The 24,142-nt window shown below is 46.8% G+C and overlaps 1 protein-coding gene across 4 annotated transcripts in view; it reads left to right on the top strand.

The window, feature by feature from the left end:
- Nucleotides 1-24,142, top strand: part of UCHL5 (ubiquitin C-terminal hydrolase L5) — a 578,874-nt gene that overhangs the window by 213,117 nt on the left and 341,615 nt on the right. For 3 of the 4 annotated variants that reach the window (XM_075321962.1, XM_075321964.1, XM_075321963.1), the window contains one exon: nucleotides 2,531-2,656. The exons of the other annotated variant lie outside the window; for it this stretch is intronic. In XM_075321962.1, coding sequence (XP_075178077.1) covers nucleotides 2,531-2,656 — 126 coding nt within the window. The remainder of the gene's footprint in view (nucleotides 1-2,530; nucleotides 2,657-24,142) is intronic. 4 annotated transcript variants of the gene reach the window in all.

Below are 24,142 nucleotides of genomic sequence, written 5' to 3'. Positions count from 1 at the left end.
AATACTGTACTGTCTGTGCGAGTAGGGAATAGTAACTATTACACATGCTAATCACTAACAATATGTAATGAAAAAACAGTCTCCGAATCACCGGGATCCATTGAAGCGTTCAAAGTCACACTGGTCAGAATTGTGGGGGGGGGAATAGCCGGGTTACAATGGCAAAGATCGGGACCCTGTGATCACTTTGCATGGGTCCCAACTGGGTGGGAAATGAAGCCTATTTACTTTCCCAGCCTCCTAAATGGTGCAATCTCTATTGATTGTGGCATTAGGGGGTTAAGTAGCCAGGAACGGAATGTGCACAGTTTCTGGCTATTAATAGCTGGAGCTTGGTTATCACTTGTGTCATTGTGATCATGCAAGCACAGGAGCTTTGCATGCACGAACGCTGGTGGTAGCTAGGTTTAAGTTTTATACATCATAAATCATTAAACTCTATTCGACCATGATGTAAACCTACTTCAAAGGTCATGAAGGGATTAAATTTAAGTTCCCTGCTGCCTGTCTTATACTTACTATTCTTTGTTTTCATCTGTTTCCTGTGGTGCTTTGGTCTGTCTCTTGTGAGTCTTGACCTGACGGCAACTCCATTGTTTCATAGAGCGAGCCGGAGGTCATGAGTAGGGATGGGCGAACCGGCAGATAACTGGCATCTGCGGGTCTAACCGGATTTTTTTTTTCAAAAAAGCCCAGAATTGATTTCGGATATCTGCCTGAAACTCCGGTCCCCATAGGAGTCTATGGGGACCTGAATCATGCGCTTTAAAATGGTGGTAGAAAGGGCTAGGGGGATTGGAGCAGGCGCATTATATTTATCAGTCTCAATGCGGCACATAGCGTCTGCGATTGCAAGCAGTAAGAGATGCTGCCACTCGGGTGGGGGCGCTTTCTAACTGCAACCAATCACAGATGTTGTTGGGGGGGAAAAGCAGTGAATATATATGAGGCTAGTAAGCGGCCCTGGAAGTAAAATTAGTAGCTGCGTGAGCAGTTACAGCTGTGCCGAAGACTCTAAGGGGTACTTTGCACACTACGATATCGCAGGTGCGATGTCAGTGGGGTCAAATCGAAAGTGGCGCACATCCGGTGTCGCTGTCGATGATCGTAGTGTGTAAATCCTTTATGATACGATTAACAAACTCAAAAGCGTCGTAATCGTATTATCGGCGTAGTGACCGACATTTCTATAATGTAGCTACAGCGACTGTACGATGTTGTTCCTTGTTCCTGCGGCAGCATACATCGCTGTGTGAAAAGCCGCAGGAGCGAGGAACATCTCCTACCTGCGTCACCGCGGCTCACGCCGGCTATGCGAAAGGACGGAGGTGGGCGGGATGTTTACGTCCCGCTCATCTCTGCCCCTCCAATTCTATTGGCCGTCTGCCGTGTGATGTCGCTGTGACGCCGCACGACCCGCCCCCTTAGTAAGGAGGCGGTTCGCCGGCAAGAGCAACGTCGCAGGGCAGGTGAGTGCATGTGAAGCTGCCGTAGCGATAACGTTCGCTACGGCAGCAATCACAAGATATCGCTGCTGCTGCTACGGGGGCGGGGACTATCGCACTCGGCATCGCATGCATCGGCTTGCGATGTCGTAGTGTGCAAAGTACCCCTTAGGCTATGTGCCCACGGGACATTGTACCCGCGGATTTTGCAGCGGAAAACCTGTGATTTTATCTGGATTTTCTAGATAAATCCGCAGGTTTTACCAAGTACGGACTCTCCCCATGTTATCCTATGGGACATGGGGAGTGCTGTGTCCATGCTGCGGTATGTGCAGCTGCGGAACATGCTGCGGATGTTCCGCAGCCGCACGTAACTGCATGTCAATTATTCCTGCAGAAATCCCACCTCTCCACTATGTAGATAGAGGCCGGGACTTCCATAGGTAAGTCGCATGAATGTCCGCAGGTTTTCCGCAGATATTTTGCTGGAATCCCGTAGCTATGGATAGCTGCGGATTCCGGGGAGCTTCTGCGGGAAACCTGCGGACATACCTGCGGATATATCCGCAGGTACAAGATCCCGTGGGGACATAGCCTAAGTGTACTAGTATATCTTGCTTTACTATAGTTTCTAGCCATGCCCAAACTAAAAAAAGCAAACAAAAACATTTGTCCAATATAGTATATAGAATATATCAATATGGAAAGGGGAGCGCAGTGTAAAATGTGTTTTGGTTTACTAAAAGAAAAACATAAGCATTCAGGTTTTCTTTACATTGTCCATTTGGAAAAACAAAACAAAATTGTACTGTTCGGCTAATAGAAACAATCAGAGATGGTGAAGCACTTACCCTACCTTCTCCACCTCTGGTTGTTAACAGGCTGTGGTGTATGCGTTGTCTGCTTTATTCTTTGATCCTTAAATAGTCAGCGGCACAGAATTCTTCTGTGTTCTAATTTGACAAAGAGAAGAATGGTCGTGTGATTATTCAATTTAAAATATTGCTTTGGTTGTATTGTTGTTTTGTCCCACATTTTAAACTAGCACAATAATTCTAGTTTATAATTTTCTTCCTTTCAACTAGGTGATCAATAATGCCTGTGCCACACAAGCAATTGTAAGCATATTGCTTAACACAACCCACCCCGATGTACATTTAGGAGAAACACTGTCTGAATTTAAAGAATTCACCCAAAGTTTTGACGCAGCAGTAAGTATTGGGTCAGGTTTGTTGTGCCATTTTATAGTACTCTAGTAATGTCTACTAGTCTTTCCCTTTTTTATAATATGACGGCATACGAGGAGGTACGTTTTTTTGTTTTTTTTGTTTAATGTAAAATATATATATACAGGGTGGTCCAAAAGTAGGCGGACAGTATGTGTAACAGGGTTATGAAGAGGGAGATTTATCACATATGGTGTAAAGTGAAACTGACTCGGTTGCTCTTACCAATCCGATTCCACTTTTCATTCTTCACAGACTCTTTGGAAAATGAAAGGTGGAATTTTGTTGCTACGGGCAACTGAACAGTTTCACGTTACACCATGTTTGATAAATCTCCCCCTTCATAATCTTATTAGGCTATGTGCGCACGTGTGCGCTCTGCACTGCACCTAAAAGGTGCGCTTCAGAGCGCAGCTGAAAGCTCCGTTCTGAAGCGCATGGTGCCGGCAGAGAACGTGCGCTCTGCATGCAGCTCCTGCCATAGACAGAGCAGGGGCTGCCGGCAAAGCGCACGGAAGAAGTGACATGTCACTTCTTAGAACGCGCGCTTCGGGCAGCAGCCGAAGCGCTGCGCTCTAAGACGCCACGTGCGCACGGCCCCTGCACAATCTCCATAGATTATGCAGGGGACGCAGGACGCATGCAGTTACGCTGCGCTACAAAGCGCAGCGTAACTGCATGTAATTACGCAACGTGCGCACATAGCCTAACACATACTGTCCATCTACTTTTGGACCACCCTGTATGTGTGTGTATATATGTGTGTATATATATGTGTGTGTGTGTGTGTGTGTGTGTGTGTATATATAATATATATATATATATATATAATATATATATATATATACAGTTAGGCCCAGAAATATTTGGACAGTGACACAATTTTCGCGAGTTGGGCTCTGCATGCCACCACATTGGATTTGAAATGAAACCTCTACAACAGAATTCAAGTGCAGATTGTAACGTTTAATTTGAAGGTTTGAACAAAAATATCTGATAGAAATTGTAGGAATTGTACACATTTCTTTACAAACACTCCACATTTTAGGAGGTCAAAAGTAATTGGACAAATAAATCAAACCCAAACAAAATATTTTTATTTTCAATATTTTGTTGCGAATCCTTTGGAGGCAATCACTGCCTTAAGTCTGGAACCCATGGACATCACCAAACGCTGGGTTTCCTCCTTCTTAATGCTTTGCCAGGCCTTTACAGCCGCAGCCTTCAGGTCTTGCTTGTTTGTGGGTCTTTCCGTCTTAAGTCTGGATTTGAGCAAGTGAAATGCATGCTCAATTGGGTTAAGATCTGGTGATTGACTTGGCCATTGCAGAATGTTCCACTTTTTTGCACTCATAAACTCCTGGGTAGCTTTGGCTGTATGCTTGGGGTCATTGTCCATCTGTACTATGAAGCGCCGTCCGATCAACTTTGCGTAATTTGGCTGAATCTGGGCTGAAAGTATATCCCGGTACACTTCAGAATTCATCCGGCTACTCTTGTCTGCTGTTATGTCATCAATAAACACAAGTGACCCAGTGCCATTGAAAGCCATGCATGCCCATGCCATCACGTTGCCTCCACCATGTTTTACAGAGGATGTGGTGTGCCTTGGATCATGTGCCGTTCCCTTTCTTCTCCAAACTTTTTTCTTCCCATCATTCTGGTACAGGTTGATCTTGGTCTCATCTGTCCATAGAATACTTTTCCAGAACTGAGCTGGCTTCATGAGGTGTTTTTCAGCAAATTTAACTCTGGCCTGTCTATTTTTGGAATTGATGAATGGTTTGCATCTAGATGTGAACCCTTTGTATTTACTTTCATGGAGTCTTCTCTTTACTGTTGACTTAGAGACAGATACACCTACTTCACTGAGAGTGTTCTGGACTTCAGTCGATGTTGTGAACGGGTTCTTCTTCACCAAAGAAAGTATGCGGCGATCATCCACCACTGTTGTCATCCGTGGACGCCCAGGCCTTTTTGAGTTCCCAAGCTCACCAGTCAATTCCTTTTTTCTCAGAATGTACCCGACTGTTGATTTTGCTACTCCAAGCATGTCTGCTATCTCTCTGATGGATTTTTTCTTTTTTTTTCAGCCTCAGGATGTTCTGCTTCACCTCAATTGAGAGTTCCTTAGACAGCATGTTGTCTGGTCACAGCAACAGCTTCCAAATGCAAAACCACACACCTGTAATCAACCCCAGACCTTTTAACTACTTCATTGATTACAGGTTAACGAGGGAGACGCCTTCAGAGTTAATTGCAGCCCTTAGAGTCCCTTGTCCAATTACTTTTGGTCCCTTGAAAAAGAGGAGGCTATGCATTACAGAGCTATGATTCCTAAACCCTTTCTCCGATTTGGATGTGAAAACTCTCATATTGCAGCTGGGAGTGTGCACTTTCAGCCCATATTATATATATAATTGTATTTCTGAACATGTTTTTGTAAACAGCTAAAATAACAAAACTTGTGTCACTGTCCAAATATTTCTGGACCTAACTGTATATATATATTGTATGTGTATATACGTATATGTGTGTATAATATATATATATATATATATATATATATATAATGTGTGTGTGTATATATGTATGTGTGTATATATATATAAAAAAATATATCTATACCTAATCTATATCTATATCTATCTATCAGTGCCTACAAGTAGTATTCAATCCCCTGCAGATTTAGCTGGTTTAGACATTCGGAATTAACTTGGCATTGTGACATTTGGACTGTAGATCAGCCTGGAAGTGTGAAATGCACTGCAGCAAAAAAGAATGTTATTTCTTTTTTTAATTTTTTTTTTAAATTGTGAAACGTTTATTCAGAGGGTCATTTATTATTCAACCCCTCAAACCACAAGAATTCTGTTTGGTTCCCCTAAAGTATTAAGAAGTATTTCAGGCACAAAGAACAATGAGCTTCACATGTTTGGATTAATTATCTCTTTTTCCAGCCTTTTCTGACTAATTAAGACCCTCCCCAAACTTGTGAACAGCACTCATACTTGGTCAACATGGGAAAGACAAAGGAGCATTCCAAGGCCATCAGAGACAAGATCGTGGAGGGTCACAAGGCTGGCAAAGGGTACAAAACCCTTTCCAAGGAGTTGGGCCTACCTGTCTCCACTGTTGGGAGCATCATCCGGAAGTGGAAGGCTTATGGAACTACTGTTGGCCTTCCACGGCCTGGACAGCCTTTGAAAGTTTCCACCCGTGCCAAGGCCAGGCTTGTCCGAAGAGTCAAGGCTAACCCAAGGACAACAAGGAAGGAGCTCCGGGAAGATCTCATGGCAGTGGGGACATTGGTTTCAGTCAATACCATAAGTAACGTACTCCACCGCAATGGTCTCCGTTCCAGACGAGCCCGTAAGGTACCTTTACTTTCAAAGCGTCATGTCAAGACTCGTCTACAGTTTGCTCATGATCACTTGGAGGACTCTGAGACAGACTGTTTCAAGGTTCTCTGGTCTGATGAGACCAAGGTCGAGATCTTTGGTGCCAACCACACACGTGACGTTTGGAGACTGGATGGCACTGCATACGACCCCAAGAATACCATCCCTACAGTCAAGCATGGTGGTGGCAGCATCATGCTGTGGGGCTGTTTCTCAGCCAAGGGGCCTGGCCATCTGGTCCGCATCCATGGGAAGATGGATAGCACGGCCTACCTGGAGATTTTGGCCAAGAACCTCCCCTCCTCCATCAAGGATCTTAAGATGGGTCGTCATTTCATCTTCCAACAAGACAACGACCCAAAGCACACAGCCAAGATAACCAAGGCCTGGTTCAAGAGGGAAGAAATCAAGGTGTTGCAGTGGCCTAGTCAGTCTCCTGACCTTAACCCAATTGAAAACTTGTGGAAGGAGCTCAAGATTAAAGTCCACATGAGACACCCAAAGAACCTAGATAACTTGGAGAAGATCTGTATGGAGGAGTGGGCCAAGATAACTCCAGAGACCTGTGCCGGCCTGATCAGGTCTTATAAAAGACGATTATTTGCTGTAATTGCAAACAAGGGTTATTCCACAAAATATTAAACCTAGGGGTTGAATAATAATTGACCCACACTTTTATGTTGAAAATGTGTTAAAATTTAACTGACCAACATAACTTGTTGGTTTGTAAGATCTATGCATCTGTTAATAAATCCTGCTCTTGTTTGAAGTTTGCAGGCTCTAACTTATTTGCATCATAACAAACCTGCTAAATCTGCAGGGGTTTGAATACTACTTGTAGGCACTGTGTGTACATATATATATAATAATATAAATATAAATATATATATATATATATATATATATATGTATATGTGTGTATATATATTAGCTGAAGTAACTGTCTCTCTTCGAGTTTCTCTCTGTGTGTGTGTCTGTCTCAGTCTGTATCAGTTTCTCTGTATCAGTCTCTCTGTCTCTATCTGTGTCATTATCTATGTCTGTCTCTCTCTCTCTATCTGTAGGTCAGTCTCTCCGGCTGTCTCTTTGCCCGGCTGTCTCTTTGCTGTCTGTGTCTCTGTCTGTCTTTTTCTGTCTCTCTCTATCAGTCTCTCCACCGACATCTTATTACCTCACACAGAAGCTTATTATACTAACAGTTTATTTTGTTCCAATAGCAACCACCAGTTGCTATTAATAGCCTATAGGTCCCATCTCCATTCACTTTAATGGCGGCAGCTTTTTAGAGAGTAACTGTAAAGCGCGGGGTTAAATTTTCCTGTGAAAAGTCTACGACTGTCCCTTACTACATACACTGACTTGTCCCCATGTGTGTCCACATGCAAGGTGTTTTATCCTGGTAAGCTCCCCTACTTTAAAGGGGGCTTTACACGCTACGATATCGTTAATGTTTGGTCGCCGGGGTCAAGTTGTTAGTGACGCACGTCCGGCGTCATTAACGATATTGCAGCGTGTAATACTTACCAGCGACCTTAGGCGACCTCAAAAATGGTGAAAATCGTTCACCATGGAGAGGTCGTCCCAAAGTCAAAAATCGGTAAGGGTTGTTTAGCGTTGTGGTTCATCGCTCATGCGGCAGCACACATCGCTATGTGTGACACCGCATGAGCGAGGAACGTCTCCTTACCTGCCGCCGGCCGCAATGAGGAAGGAAGGAGGTGGGCGGGATGTTACGTCCTGCTCATCTCCGCCCCTCTGCTTTGATTGGCCGGCCGCTTAGTGACGTTGCGGTGACGTCGCTGTGATGCCGAACGTCCCTCCCCCTTGAAGGAGGGATTGTTCGGCAGTCACAGCGACGCCGCCGACCAGGTGAGTATGTGTGACGCTGATGTAGCGATAATGTTCGCTACGGCAGCGATCACAAGCAATCGCATGCGCGACGGGGGCGGGTACTTAAACGGACGCTATCGCTAGAAATTGCTAGCGATATCGCTACCGTGTAAAGCCCCCTTTAGTGTAGTGCTGTGGTGATACTCCTGCTTTACTGTCTTGCAGCATGCAGCCCTCTGACTTTGTTCAGTGTATGTAGTAAGGTGCTTTGCTGCAAACGGCTTTCTTACTTGTATATGTGATTTTCTCACTCAGCACTTTATCAGCGAGCAAGTATATACATTGCCTTGACATGTGACCCCACATGGGGTGTTTTTTCACCTTTTTGTGTCATTTTCCTGGTCACGATATATTTCTCTGTACTTTTATATCCCATGTACTCTGTTTTAATAAATTTCTATGTTCATTATAGAGCTTTTTCCTGTTTATCTTTGTGATCATGGGATGTATGGATATAGTTAGGTAAATTTAAAGACTTCTGTCTTTTGTTATATATTTACAAGAGTGTGCAAAGCAGTAATCAAAGCAAAAGGTGGCTACTTTGAAAAACCTAGAATATAAGACATATCAGTTGTTTCACACTTTTTTAAGTATTTCAATCGACGTGTTAATTCATAGTTTTGATGCTTCAATGTGAATCTACAATGTTCTTGTTTTCAATTTTCAATTGTCCTGAAAATAAAGAAAACTCTTTGAGGTGTGTCCAAACTTTTGGTCTGTACTGTGTATATGTATGTATGTATGTATATGTATGTGTGTATATGTGTGTATGTATATGTGTATATATATATATATATATATATATATATATATATATATATATATATATATATATATATATATATATATCTCTATCTATATATATATCTATATATATAATTGCCTTATTCTGTCTGTCTGTGTCTGTCTGTGTCTGTCTGTGTCTGTCTGTGTCTGTCTGTGTCTGTCTGTGTCTGTCTGTGTCTGTCTGTGTCTGTCTGTCTGTGTCTGTCTGTCTGTCTTGCTCCAAAATTGTGTCCTTACGGTGACACAAAGCTGATTGGCCGCTGGGCTCGCCTTAGCCCCGCCCCCCGCACTGATTGGCCGCTCACCTCGCCTCGGCTCCGCCCCCCCACGGATTGGTCGCTTGCCTCGGCCTGGCCCCGCCCTCCGCATGGATTGGCCGCTCGCCCCGGCCCTCCGCACGCATCGCCAGACATAACCTTGCGCTGCTGGGATCGTGACGGAGCCGGTGAACGCTGGTAACCATTATACACATCGGGTAACTAAGGTCCCTTAGTTACCCGATGTGTATCATAGTTACCAGTGTACACCGGCTACGTCACGATCCCAGCAGCGCCAGACATAACCTTGCGATGCTGGGATCGTGACTGAGCCGGTGAACGCTGGTAACCATTATACACATCGGGTAACTAAGGTCCCTTAGTTACCCGATGTGTATCATAGTTACCAGCGTACACCGGCTCCCGATACACATGTGCATTATACTCCTCTCCCCCCAGGACTACTCCTCCTATTATAGTCCTCCTATTATACTCCTCTCTGAGTATAATAGGAGAACTATTATAGCATGGGGGATGGAGCATGATGGGGTGCGCAGCATGGGGGATGTAGCACGATGGGGGGTGCGCAGCATGGGGGATGTAGCACGATGGGGGGTGCGCAGCATGGGGGATGTAGCACGATGGGGGGGTGCGCAGCATGGGGGATGTAGCACGATGGGGAGTGCGCAGCATGGGGGATGGAGCACGATGGGGAGTGCGCAGCATGGGGGATGGAGCACGATGGGTGGTGCGCAGCATGGGGGATGGAGCACGATGGGGAGTGCACAGCATGGGGGATGGAGCACGATGGGGGGTGCGCAGCATCGGAGATGGAGCACGATGGGGAATGCGCAGCATAGGGGATGGAGCACGATGGGGGGTGGGCAGCATGGGGGATGGAGCACGATAAGGGGTGCGCAGCATGGGGGATGGGGCACGATGGGGGGTGTGCAGCATGTGGAATGGAGCACGATGGGAGGTGCACACCTCCCCCCAACACACACACACAACACACCACACACACACTGGGAACCACAAACACCGCCATACACAGACACCCACACACACAGACAACGCCGCACACACACAACACCCAACACACAAAGACCGCGGCATACATAAATATACGCACATACCGCACAACACACACATTGCACAAAACATACCTCCCCCCAAAACACACCACACCCACACAAACCGCGCAACACACACACACACAACGCTACAGACACACAGCGCTCCACAAACAACGCAACACACGCAACACCGCTCTCACCCCCCGCCACACCCAGACAACACCCAGAACATGTACAGCCCCTACACAAACACTTGGTAACTACACACAACAACATATATATATATATATATATATATATATATATATATAACAAAAATCATACATGAACTACACAATACGTAAATTCTAGAATACCCGATGCGTAGAATCGGGCCGCCTTCTAGTGTATATGTATGTATGTATGTATGTATATATATATATATATATATATATATATATATATATATATATATATATAGTGTCTGTATGTATGTATGGATATGTGTGTATATATGCATGTATATTTAATATATATAATATATTCTAACGCATCGGGTATTCTAGAATTTACATATTGTGTAGTTAATGTATGATTTTTGTTTTATAATGTGTATATATTGTTGTGTGTAGTTGCCAAGTGTTTGTGTAGGGCGCTGTAAATGTTCTAGGTGTTGTCTGAGTGGGTGGGGGGGGTGAGAGTGGTGTTTGTGTGTTGCGTTGTGTGTTGCATTGTTTGTGGAGCGCTGTGTGTCTGTAGCGTTTGTGTGTGTGGTGCTGTGTGTGTTGCACGGTGTGTGTGTGGGGTGCGTGTGTGTGTTTTGGGGGGAGGTATGTTTTGTGCAATGTGTGTGTTCCGCGGTATGTGCATATATTTGTGTGTGCCGCGGTTTTTGTGTGTTGTGTGTGTGCGGCGTTGTGTGTGTGGGTGTCTGTGTAGGGCGGTGTTTGTGGTTCCCAGTGTATGTGTGGTGTGTTCTGCGTTGCGTGTGAGGCGGTGTGTGTGTGGGGGTGTTTTGGGGGGAGGTGTGTACCCCCCATCGTGGTCCACCCCCCATGCTGCTCCCCCCATCGTGCTCCATCCCCCCATGCTGCTCCCCCCATCGTGCTCCATCCCCCATGCTGCGCACCCCCCATCGTGCTCCATCCCCCATGCTGCGCACCCCCATCGTGCTCCATCCCCCATGCTTCGCACCCCCCATCGTGTTTCATCCCCCCATCGTGCTCCATCCCCCATGCTGCGCACCCCCCATCGTGCTCCATCCCCCCCCCATTCTGGGCACCCCCCATCGTGCTCCATCCCCCATGCTTCGCACCCCCCATCGTGTTTCATCCCCCCATCGTGCTCCATACTCCATGCTGCACTCCCCATTGTGCTCCATCCCCCATGCTGTGCACCCCCCATCGTGCTCCATCCCCCCATGCTGCACTCCCCATCGTGCTCCATCCCCCATGCTGCAAACCCCTCAGAGAGGAGTATAATAGGAATATAATAGGAGTATAATGGGAGCAGTTGTCCTGGGGGGGAGGTGTACAGGTGTCCGTGTGCGGGGGGCGTGGCCGAGCGGGCATAGTGTGAGGGGGCGTGGCCGAGCGGGCATAGTGTGGGGGGCGTGGCCGAGCGGGCATAGTGTGGGGGGGGCATGGCCGAGCGGGCATAGTGTGGGGGGCGTGGCCGAGCGGGCATAGTGTGGTGGTGGGCGTGGCCGAGCGGGCATAGTGTGGGGGGGCGTGGCCGAGCGGGCATAGTGTGGGGGGCGTGGCCGAGCGGGCATAGTGTGGGGGGGGCGTGGCCGAGCGGGCATAGTGTGAGGGGGGCGTGGCCGAGCAGGCATAGTGTGGGGGGGCGGGCCCGAGCGGGCATAGTGTGGGGGGGGCGTGGCCTAGCCAAACGGTTAATCCATGCGGGGCCGAGCCGAGCGGCTAATACGGGCATCGCGTGTGGGGGGCGTGGCCTAGTGGGCATCGCGTGCGGGGGGCGGGCCAGGCCAAACTGTTAATCCATGCGGGGCTGAGCCGAGCGGCCAATACGGGCATCGCGTGTGGGGGGCGTGTCCTAGCGGGCATCGTGTGCGGGGGCGGACCTGGCCAAACGGTTAATCCATGCAGGGGGCGGGGCCAGGCCGAGCCGAGTGGCCAATCCATGTGGAGGGGCGGGGCCAGGCCGAGCCCAGCAGCCAATCCGACGGTTGTCACTGTAAGGACACTGTCACGGTGACACAATTTTGGAGCAAGACAGACAGAATAAGGCAAGTAGATATATATATATATATATATATGTATATAATATATATATATATATATATATATGTATATATGTATGTGTGTGTGTATATATATGTATATATATATGTATATGTGTATATAATATTGATATAAAACTGTGTGTATGTATGTCCGCTAAAGGAATTTGCACCGTCGCATTTACAATCATGAAATTATGCACAGACGCCTCATGTGACTCAGGGAACGTCGTAGACTATGTTTTGACAGGAAAAGTCAACCCCGCGCTTTACAGTTACTCTCCAAAAAGCTGCTGCCATTAAACTGAGTGGAGGTGGGACCTATAGGCTATTAATAGCAACTGTCAGTAGTTGGTATAGGAACAAAATAAACTGTTAGTATAGGAAGCATATGCGTGAGGTAATAAGATGTTAGTTGGGAGATGGAGAGAGACAGCCCGGGCAGAGAGAGACAGACAGCCCGGGCAGAGAGAGAGAGACAGCCCGGGCAGAGAGAGAGAGACAGCCCGGGCAGAGAGAGAGAGACAGCCCGGGCAGAGCGAGAGAGACAGCCCGGGCAGAGCGAGAGAGACAGCCCGGGCAGAGCGAGAGAGACAGCCCGGGCAGAGAGAGAGAGACAGCCCGGGCAGAGAGAGAGAGACAGCCCGGGCAGAGAGAGAGAGACAGCCCGGGCAGAGAGAGAGAGACAGCCCGACACACACACACACACACACACACACACACACACACACACACACACACACGGAGAGAGACAGACAGAGAGACAGTTACTATCCCGGGCTGGTACTACAGCTAGTATATAATATACAGTGGTACCTTGCTTAACGAGAACAATCCGTTCTGGGACTGTGCTTGTTAATCAAGGTACTCGTTCAGCAGAGCAAGATTTCCCATAGGAAGTCATTGCAATGCTGACATCCGTTCCACAACTTCTAAAATGTCCCATCCTGGTCCCCTATTCTATCATTCCACACACACAAACGCACACACAAACACGCACACACAAGCACAAACACACACGCACACACAAGCACACACAAGCACAAACACACACAAGCACAAACACACACAAGCACGGGCCGGGCTGTGTAACGCGTTACCATAACAACGAGGCAGGAAGTTCCCGGCCAGAGCGCTGACGTCAAAGGCAGAGCCGCTTGCCTCTGATTGGCCAGCGCTCTGCCTTTCATTAGCGATGACTGGAAGTTCCTCCCTCGTCGCTATGGATGCAGATACACAGCGTGGGCTGGAGCGCCGCAGCGCACTACAGCACCCAGGAGGCCGGCGATGAAACGAAAGGTAAACATATTATGTTATATTATATGCTCACCTTACCTTCCGTTTCATCGCATGCCTCCTGGGTCTTGTAGTTCGCCGCGAGAACATCGCGATGTACCCGGGAACTACAAGAACCATGAGACCGGCGGTGGAACGGAAGGTAAGGTGAGCATAATACTGTATGTGTGTATGTTTGTGTGTGTTTGTGCGTACATGTGTGTGTTTGTGTGGACTGCAAGTGCGGGTCAGAGTGTGGTGGATGGAAGAAACCGGAAGTGTGAGCGGTGAGAATTTCGCTCGTCCAGCAAAGCTTTCTCGTAAAGCGGGTTACATATTTACAGAAAGCTTTGCTTGTTAAGCGAAATTCTCGTTAAGAGGGTTACTCGTTATGCGAGGTACCACTGTACTAGGCAACGTGTGCCTCTTCTTGCTGATGGTCATTCAATGCAGGCTGTTTGGGGTGTTAAAACCTAAATTAGTCAAAGATTTCTACAAGCTGTCAGCTTGTGCATGCAGAAAATCTTTTGCGCTGACAATTTCTAAAGGTTTATTTCCTGTGTATATTGATTGATCGTTCATTTCTATGCTTAGTGTTTTTTTTAATGCTGCACTCTGAGATGCTCAGGTATACAAACATTGAATATAGGCTGTAGGACGTGTATTACTGCTAAAGAAATACATTTAAAAATTGAGAAAATAGTGATGGGCGAACTCACAGATATCAGGGATCAGGAGAACTTTTAAAAAAAAAAAAATTAAAATAAAAAATAAATAGGTTCCATCCCAGAATTGATCCCAGATATCTGGCCGGACGTTGGTCCCCATAAAAGTTTTATAGGCGTCAGAATCCGATGCTTAAAAATGGTGGTAAAAGGGATAGGAGGATTATAGCAAGCGCGCTATTCTTACCGAGGTTCCGGCAAAGCTGTAACTGCTTTCGGGCATCACTCTTTTTCTAGTGTCACTCATTTACCTCCATGCATATTCACTGCTTACCCCGCCCACCAGCAGTCCTGGCTTCTGAGATTGGTTGCAGTCAGCTTGCCTGACAATGTGTGTTTATCTTGGCTGTTTATCAAAAGAGGAACCGCATGCAGCTGCTTTTTTAATTACTATGTAAATTTAAAAAAGCTGCATGCTGTTCCTCCCCCAATTTTGATATCCATCCATGAGGTGAGGTTAGACTTTACTGAGACCAGGTTACCTGAGATCACAGGTGGAGGACTTTGGGAACCTCCAGCTGTGACTGCAAATAACCTGAGTGACGTCACCACAGCTTATTCATTCTCTGCCTGAAGCTCACAGCAGGCAGTCATGTTCTATGGCCCCCCCCCTGACACTTCAGATGTTGGAGAGCTGGAATTGTTGTGGGACCTTGAGTGGATTACCTTGGCGGGGTTAATAAATTGGTAAGAGGATGTTTTTGTTTTTTTTTTGTTTTTTTTAAGTTTCAAATAAAGGATATTTGGGGTGTTTGTGATTTCATTCACAGATTAGTATTGTGAGGAGACTGAGACCCCCTATTAGGGCTTAGTGGCAGCTGTGGGTTGTAATTAACCCCTTATTACTCTGATTGCCACCGCACCAGGGAAATCTGGAAGAGCCTGGTAAAGTTTCGGTACTGTTACATCTAATGAATGTGACAGTGGCTGCAGGCTGCTATTTTTAGACTGGGGGGGGGCCAATAAGCATGGGTCTCCGCAGCCTGAGAATACCAATCCCCAGCTGTCAGCCTTTATCATAGCTGGGTATCAAAATTGGAGAGGGGGGGGGGGCGGCGGCGGCACTTGTTTTACAAAAAAAAAAAAGTCGCATGCAGTTCCTCTTATTTTGATACACAGCCAAGAAAAGTGCACGCTGGTCGCTGCAGCCGTATGCTTTCTGTGCTGGGAATCTTTATAAGGAGGAGGACCCTATGCCAATTTATGTTTATACCATGATTGTTAGTTGCATGCAGACAGGGTCTGTGTTCAGACACTATCACATGCCAGGAGCACGTCTGATGCACAGTTGCCAGGTCTGCCAGTGAGCGGGTGAAGTAGTGAATATTGATGAAGGTAAAATGAGCAGTCCTGAAAGAATAGTGAGCGGCCTAAAAGCAGGCTCCCGAGTTGCCAGACCCCGATCATTAGCTGGAGTTCCTGTACAACTCCGGGTCTGGAAACCTTTACTGTCCAGGTCTTCCCATCTCTAATTCAGACACTTGGGACATAAAAAGGCCAGATTTACCGTATTTTTCGGACCATAAGACGCACTTTTTTCCCCCCAAATTTTGGGGGAAAGTGGGGTGTGTGTCTAATGGTCTGAACGTAGGGCATGGCTGCGGGGAATGAGGGTGCTGCGGTGGAGCGGGTCATCGGGGGCATGAGCAGGCTGCAGCAGCGCCTGCCGTGACCACGTGGGCCCGCTCATTACATATGCACGCCCATCCTCCCACCCATCTCTGTGCTGAAGCTGGCACTGACGTATGGGCGGGGACGTGCGCATAATTAACAGCCGGCCGTGATCACTCTTGGCAACTACAGCCTGGAGTGATCATGTGCGGCTGTATTCACTGCTCCCCGCGCATCATCATCAGCGTGGGGTGCAGTGAATCAATGTACTCACCGTTCCCCTGCAGCACCGCGATGTCCTCCAGTCTACCGGCCGCGCTGTGTGGACTGGAGACTAGCGGTGCTCACAGCGATGACGTCATCGCTGTGAGCACGCTGTGTGCACGTCATCGCTGTGGGCTCCGGCAGACTGGAGGACATCGCGGTGCTGCAGGGAACGTGGACGGCTCAACACAGCGCTGCCGGCACAGACAGAAGGAGGAGCGACGCTGCGTGGGACGAGGAAAGGTGAGTGTAAACGTTTTTATTTATTTTTTGTGTGTGCTGCAGGATGCAGGACATAGCAGGATGATGGGGATATATGAGCAGGATGATGGGGGTATATGAGCAGGATGATGGGGTATATGAGCAGGATAATGGGGTATATGAGCAGAATGATGGGGGTATATGAGCAGGAGGATGGGGGTATATGAGCAGGATGATGGCGTATATAGCAGGATGGGAGCACATACCAGGATTGCAGTATATCGCAAGATGGGGCTATACCAGGATGAGGGACATAAATATATACACAAGGCAGGAGGATCATTACCAGGATGGGGTACCTTAGTAGAGAATTTGGGGACATTACCCCCATAACCGTGTCAGCAGCAGATCCTTACCCCATAACAGTGGGTCATGACCACATTTTTTGCTTAAAATTTTATTTTCCTATTTTCTTTCTCTAAAACCAGGGTGCGTCTTATGGTCCGGTGCGTCTTATAGTCCAAAAAATACGGTATGTGAGCCTAGCATTCAACATCAAGGCATATCTCTCTTGCTGTGTCCCTACCTAAATTGCTCTAGTTGTAGCATATACCTAAAATGGCATAGCTGCATAAAGACATGTGTTTTGCTGGATGAGTTCACTTTGAATGATGCCATCAACTTTAGTGTTTAAAAGTTCAGATCTTTGGGGAAGGACAAAGATGGGGGTTATCTGTAGGCCCCCAGCTGCCATGGAAACCAATCAGCAGCCAGTGATAGCAGAACAGGATTGGTGTCAAAACTAATATAGACCTTGCGACTATTGATGAGGGAAAAATGGTTGAGCTTCTCATTGACTTTACTTCCATTATATTCGGTACATGAATCGAGCCCATCCGAGTGTCTGCTCATTAAGAGTACCGAACATGTGCTCGCTTATCACTAATCTACTGTTTATCAGTGATTAACAGCAGAATCTCTCCTGTCTCTGCCCTTAAGGTGGCTTTACACACTGCAACATCGCAAACGACATCGCTGTAACGTCACCGGTTTTGTGACGTAATAGCGACTTCCCCAGCGACATTGCAGTGTGTGAAACACATCAGCGACCTGGCCCCTGCTGTGAAGTTGCTGATCACTACAAATCGTTCAGGACCATTCTTTGGTCCTTTGTTTCCCACTGTGCAGCATGATCGCTAGAAAGTTTCAGTGTGTAAAGGGGACTTAAAACACTGGAAACGAGTGATGTGTCACAATATCTGTCAATCACTATTCTCTGTCAGTCGGTCTCTCCCTCTCGATCTCTATTCTTTCTCTGTCGGTCCGTCACTATCTCTGTCCCTCTCTCACAGTCTGTCGGTCATTTTCCCCTCCTCTCTCATACTCACCGATCCCCGGCGCGGCGCTGCACGGCATTCACACTGCTGCGGCGGCTTTTACCATTTTGAAAAAGCCGGCCGCTCATTAAACAATTTTGTATTCACTACTTTCCCCGCCCACAGGCGCCTATGATTGGTTGCAGTGAGACACGCCCCCACGTTGAGTGACAGGTGTCTCACTGCACCCAATCACAGCAGCCGGTGGGCGGGTCTATACTGTGCAGTGAAATAAATAATTAAATAATTTTAAAAAACGGCGTGCGGTCCCCCCCCATTTTAATACCAGCCAGATAAAGCCATACGGCTGAAGGCTGGTATTCTCAGGATGGGGAGCCCCACGTTATGGGGAGCCTCCCAGCCTAACAATATCAGTCAGCAGCCGCCCAGAATTGCCGCATACATTATATGCGACAGTTCTGGGACTGTACCCGGCTCTTCCCGATTTGCCCTGGTGCGTTGGCAAATCGGGGTAATAAGGAGTTATTGGCAGCCCATAGCTGCCAATAAGTCCTAGATTAATCATGTCAGGCGTCTCCCCGAGATACCTTCCATGATTAATCTGTAAATTACAGTAAATAAACACACACACACGAAAAAATCCTTTATTAGAAATAAAAAACACAAACAAATTCCCTCATCACCAATTTAATCAGCCCCAAAAAGCCCTCCTTGTCCGGCGTAATCCACGGACCTCCAGCGTCGCTTCCAGCTCAGCTGCATGCAGGTGACAGGAGCAGCAGAAGACACCGCCGCTCCTGTCACCTCCACGCAGCTAATGAAGACAGCCGCACGATCGGCTGAGCTGTCACTGAGGTTACCCGCTGTCACTGGATCCAGCGGTGGATCCAGCGGTGGCCGCGGGTAACCTCAGTGACAGCTCAGCTGATCGCGCTACTCACCGCCGCTCCGGTCAGCTCCACGCAGCAACAGAGGTGAGTAGCGCGATCAGCTGAGCTGTCACTGAGGTTACCCGCGGCCACCGCTGGATCCACCGCTGGATCCAGTGACAGCGGGTAACCTCAGTGACAGCTCAGCCGAGCGCGCGGCTGTCTTCATTGGCTGCGTGGAGGTGACAGGAGCGGCGGTGTCTTCTGCTGCTCCTGTCACCTGCATGCAGCTGAGCTGGAAGCGACGCTGGAGGTCCGTGGATTACGCCGGACAAGGAGGGCTTTTTGGGGCTGATTAAATTGGTGAAGAGGGAATATGTTTGTGTTTTTCATTTCTAATAAATTATTTTTTCGGGTGTGTGTGTTTATTTACTGTAATTTACAGATTAATCATGGAAGGTATCTCGGGGAGACGCCTGACATGATTAATCTAGGACTTATTGGCAGCTATGGGCTGCCAATAACTCCTTATTACCCCGATTTGCCAACGCACCAGGGCAAATTGGGAAGAGCTGGGTGTAGTCCCAGAACGGTCGTATATAATGTATGTGGCAATTCTGGGCGGCTGCTGACTGATATTGTTAGGCTGGGGGGCTCCCCATAACGTGGGGCTCCCCATCCTGAGAATACCAGCCTTCAGCCGTATGGCTTTATCTGACTGGTATTAAAATGGGGGGGACCGCACGCCGGTTTTTTAAATTATTTAATTATTTATTTCACTGCACAGTATAGACCCGCCCACCGGCTGCTGTGATTGGGTGCAGTGAGACACCTGTCACTCAGCGTGGGGGCGTGTCTCACTGCAACCAATCATAGGCGCCTGTGGGCGGGGAAAGTAGGGAATACAAAATTGTTTAATGAGCGGCCGGCTTTTTCAAAATAGTAAAAGCCGCCGCAGCAGTGTGAATGCCGTGCAGCACCGGGGATCGGTGAGTATGAGAGAGGAGGGGAAAATGACCGACAGACTGTGAGAGAGGGACAGAGATAGTGACGGACCGACAGAGAGAGAATAGAGACTGAGAGGGAGAGACCGACTGACAGAGAATAGTGATTGACAGATATTGTGACACATCACTCGTTTCCAGTGTTTGACTAGCTAGGTCGTTCTGCAGGTCCGGATCGCTGTTGCGTCGTTGGCCAGGTTTGCCTGTTTGACAGCTCACCAGAGACTCACCAGAGACTTTGTAGCGATCCCGGCCAGGTTGGGATCGCTGGTGGGATCGCTGAAAGTCTGTGTGTAAAGGGGCCTTTAGAGGCAGGGGTCTGATTTAAATGGCAAAGCCAGCACAACATGTTTATGGAGGGAGCTCAACTCCTTCCCCACTTGATACACTTGCATCCTACACAAAGGTTGTGCATATACATTCTTATTCTAGAAAGGATTAAAATTATTTTTGGGGTATAGCTTTTGCAGGCTTTGTTTTTCTGCAATATCGTGCGACCGCATATTTTGTCAAAAACCATGCTAAATCTAGTTTGACTTCTAATAGGCTGACACAGTGGCCGCTCCTTGTGCCTTAATACTAAGGGTATGTGTCCATGATGCGTTTTTGATGCTGCATATTTCGTTGCACCAAAAACCATTAAAAATGGATAGGATGTAGAGAACTCTTATGTCCACTGTGCTTCTTTACGTTCCGTAAACATACCCAATCTGCTGCATGTCCATTTCTCTTGCGGATATGCTGAGCTGTCTGTGGCGTATGTCCTCCATACTCTTGCATTAGATATGGAAAATCCGTAGGTGAAAAACTCTACATGCGTTTTTGGTGCGTTTTTGTGGCGTAATCACATAAAAATAAACAAAACTTATGAAATCCGCACCTAAGCATGTCCATACTAGGAAGTTTAAATAAAAAAAAAAAAAATAGAGCTCTATTGAAAGCATGACACCAGACAAAAAAAATGTAGCATCAAAACGCAATAAAAACGCATGTTCAAAAACACACACAAATGCAAGTATACAATGGTGCAGAAATTTTGCAGCTTCAAAAATTCAATAAACGTCCTTCGCACAATCAGTATAAGTGAGTTACTAAGGTAGTTAGTTAGATACAATTGGGTTAGTTTGCTTCAGTGGTAATTTTTAAGTAAGAGTAAGGCCATAAAATGTGGATGCAGACTATTTTAATGCGGTTGACAGAATATTGGTTAAACAAACACACTTTGACAGTCCATTTTTTGACTGCAAGTTGTTAAGCAAAATCATTACAATTGGTGTTCCACGCTGCTTAACCCCTTCACGACCTTGGACATATATGTCCTAGAAAGGGAGTGGATCCCAACCCATGTACAGTAAGTCTTGGCAATCGCATGGGCATCGGTGATTACACGTCGGGGATCGGTAATATCAATTTATAGACCATTAGGCTCCGATCAGTCTGACCGTGGTTAATGTATCTTGATTTAACAATCGCTTCCATACGTCTGGCCTAATTAAGAACAGTTCACTCACACAAGTGGCAAAACAATGAGTCGTTACAATAGAGACTAAGTAAAAAAAAAAAAAGTTAAGTAGTTTTTTGTTTTTTTTTAAATAAAGAACAAAAGTATTCCAATAAATTTGTAAAAAAAAAATGAAAGATATTTGCTATCGCCGCGTCCGTAACAACCCGATCTATAAAACTATCACACTGCTTAACCCAGGGGTCTCAAACTCGGCTGAGTGTATGGGCCGCACAGAGGAAAAAAATAATTTGGGGGGCCGCATTCTTTGCAGGACAAAGTGACATTTTTATTGGTACCATATAATTTTTTTTTTTTTTTTGCACACCTTTTGGATCACTGATTTTGAACATTTTTTCACTTGTTTATTATAGCAAACGTGCACATTCTTTGTTTAAATATAATTTTTTTTTTTTTTACATTTTATTCCTTTCTTGTAACTAAAGGGTGCTTTACACGCTGCGACATCGGTACCGATATATCGTCGGGGTCACGTCGTTAGTGACGCACATCCGGCGCCGGAAGCGTCATCGCAGAGTGTGACAGCAAGGAGCAACGATCAACGATCGAAAAATCATTCAAAAACGGTGATTGTTGACACGTCGCTCCTTTCCTTAATATCGCTGCTGCCACAGGTGTGACACCGCAGGAGAGATAAACATCTCCTTACCTGCGTCCACCGGCAATGCGGAAGGAAGGAGGTAGGCGGCATGTTACGTCCCGCTCATCTCCGCCCCTCCGCTTCTATTGGGCAGCCGCTTAGTGACGCCGCAGTGACGCCGCTATGACGCCGAATGCACCTCCCCCTTGAGGGAGGGATTGTTCGGCGGTCACAAAGGCTTCGCTGACAAGGTATGTGCGTGTGCGATAATGTTCGCTACGGCAGCGATCACCACATATCGTTACAACGACGGGGACGGGTGCTAACGCACACGACATCGCTAGCGATGTTGCAGCATGTAAAGCACAAGTCTAACAATTAGCACTATATAGAAATTTTGACCAACATATTTTAGTAATGTTCCCCATCTTGTTGTAACGTGCCCATCCTTGTACCCTTGTAGTAATGTGCCCCATTTTAGTCCCCATCCTACAGTAATGTGCTCATCCTTGTACCCATCCTAAAGTAATGTTCCCCATCCTTGTCCCTATCTTGTAGTAATGTGCCTCATCCTTATCCCCATGTTATAGTAATGTGTCCATCCTTATCCCCATCCTATAGTAATGTCCCGAGCCTTGTCCCCATCTTATCGTAATGTGGCCATCCTGTAATAATGTGTTCATCCTGGTCCCCATCCTATAGTAATGTCCCCAATCTATAGTAATGTGTCCATCCTTGTCCCCCATCCTTTAGTAATGTTCTCCATCCTTGTCCCCTTGTAGCAATGTCCCCATCCTATAGTACTGTCCCATCCTATAGTAATATCCCCATTCTATTGTAATGTGCCCACCTTGTCCCCATCCTATAGTAATGTCCCCAGCCTTATCCCTATTCTATAGTAATGTTTCCCATCCTTGTCATAGAGGAAATTATTCCCAAGTACAACATTTTATTAATTTCAATCATAAAATGTGACAATCACAACATTAATACAAGGTGATCTCTAAAATCCAAAATTGTGGATATTCTCCCCATCCGTCCCTGTTTGTCAGGAGCAGATTATCCGGATCTCAGCCGGACCCAATAGATACATATAATATCACACAAAAGCAGTTTGATACAGACAGTGTAGACACACAAAGCTTCCTCAGGGAAGGCGAAGAGGCAATATCACTACATGTGCCATTTATATATAACGGAGTAAATAAGCACACTAAGAACTGCTATATTAATGCCAACAAGCAAAATCTACCTGATCCACAGGAGTGGAATTGCCTAATGATCCTGAGCAAACAATGGAACATTGCTGCGTATTGGCTTAAAAAAGCTTTGTGTGTCTACACTGTCTGTATCAAACTGCTTTTGTGTGATATTATATGTATCTATTGGGTCCGGCTGAGATCCGGATAATCTGCTCCTGACAAACAGGGACGGATGGGGAGAATATCCACAATTTTGGATTTTAGAGATCACCTTGTATTAATGTTGTGATTGTCACATTTTATGATTGAAATTAATAAAATTTTGTACTTGGGAATAATTTCCTCTATAGCATTTATGTATATTCCCTGACTTATAGTCAATATAAAAACATTTCCCATCCTTGTCCCCTTGCAGTAATGTCCCTATCCTGTAGTAATGTCCCCATCCTATAGTAATATGCCTACCTTGTCCCCATCCTATAGTAATATCCACAGCCTTGTCCCCATTCTATAGTAATAATGTTCGCATCCAATAGTATTGTGCCCATCCTTGTAATGTCCCAATCCTATAGTAATGTCCCCAGCCTTATCCCCATCTCATAGTAATCTGCGCACTTTGTCCCCATACTGTAATAATGGGTGGGGGGGGCAGCGGCGGCTGAAAGGGGGCAGTGGCTGTAACCTACCGATAACTCTCCTCCGCTTCCACAGACGACAAAGTGAAGGTGAGGGAGCGATCTCTGGCCCCAGATACACAGTGATTGGAGAGATGGGTCACAAGGCCAGTCTCTCCAATCAGAGCTGGGGGCGGGTGAAACAAGTCACCCAGCTCTAGCCAATGATCGGTGCTATAGCTGCACTGATCTTGGCTGGATTTCAATGTTTCGACCATTTTCAATGGCTAAAACATTATAGTGGCTGTGATTGGCTGAGCGGCGTTCGTCAGCCAATCACAGCCTCCGTAGGTCCAGGGAGGAGACACCACCCCTCCTGAGGTCAGTCAGAGGTCCCCTCCTCCCTGAATCTAAGGTACTTGCAAAGCGATCGCAGCCACCGGGGCCGCGACTTCGCCATGACGTACTGGGTACGTCATGGGTCCTTAAGTACCAGGGAGCCATGACAAACACAGTACGTCATAGATCACTAAGGGGTTAAGCTGTCCTTCACATACACAGACAAAATAAAACCACCATTCTTCTCACCTGTCCCGCGTTCCCTCCGCTGCCTCACCTCTGCTTCGTTTGGCCCCC

The sequence above is a fragment of the Anomaloglossus baeobatrachus genome, chromosome 8 (assembly GCF_048569485.1).
Source record: "Anomaloglossus baeobatrachus isolate aAnoBae1 chromosome 8, aAnoBae1.hap1, whole genome shotgun sequence".
Taxonomy (NCBI): Eukaryota; Metazoa; Chordata; class Amphibia; order Anura; family Aromobatidae; genus Anomaloglossus; species Anomaloglossus baeobatrachus.
Note: the sequence above shows the minus strand (reverse complement) of the source record. Positions and strands in the feature narration are given on the sequence as shown.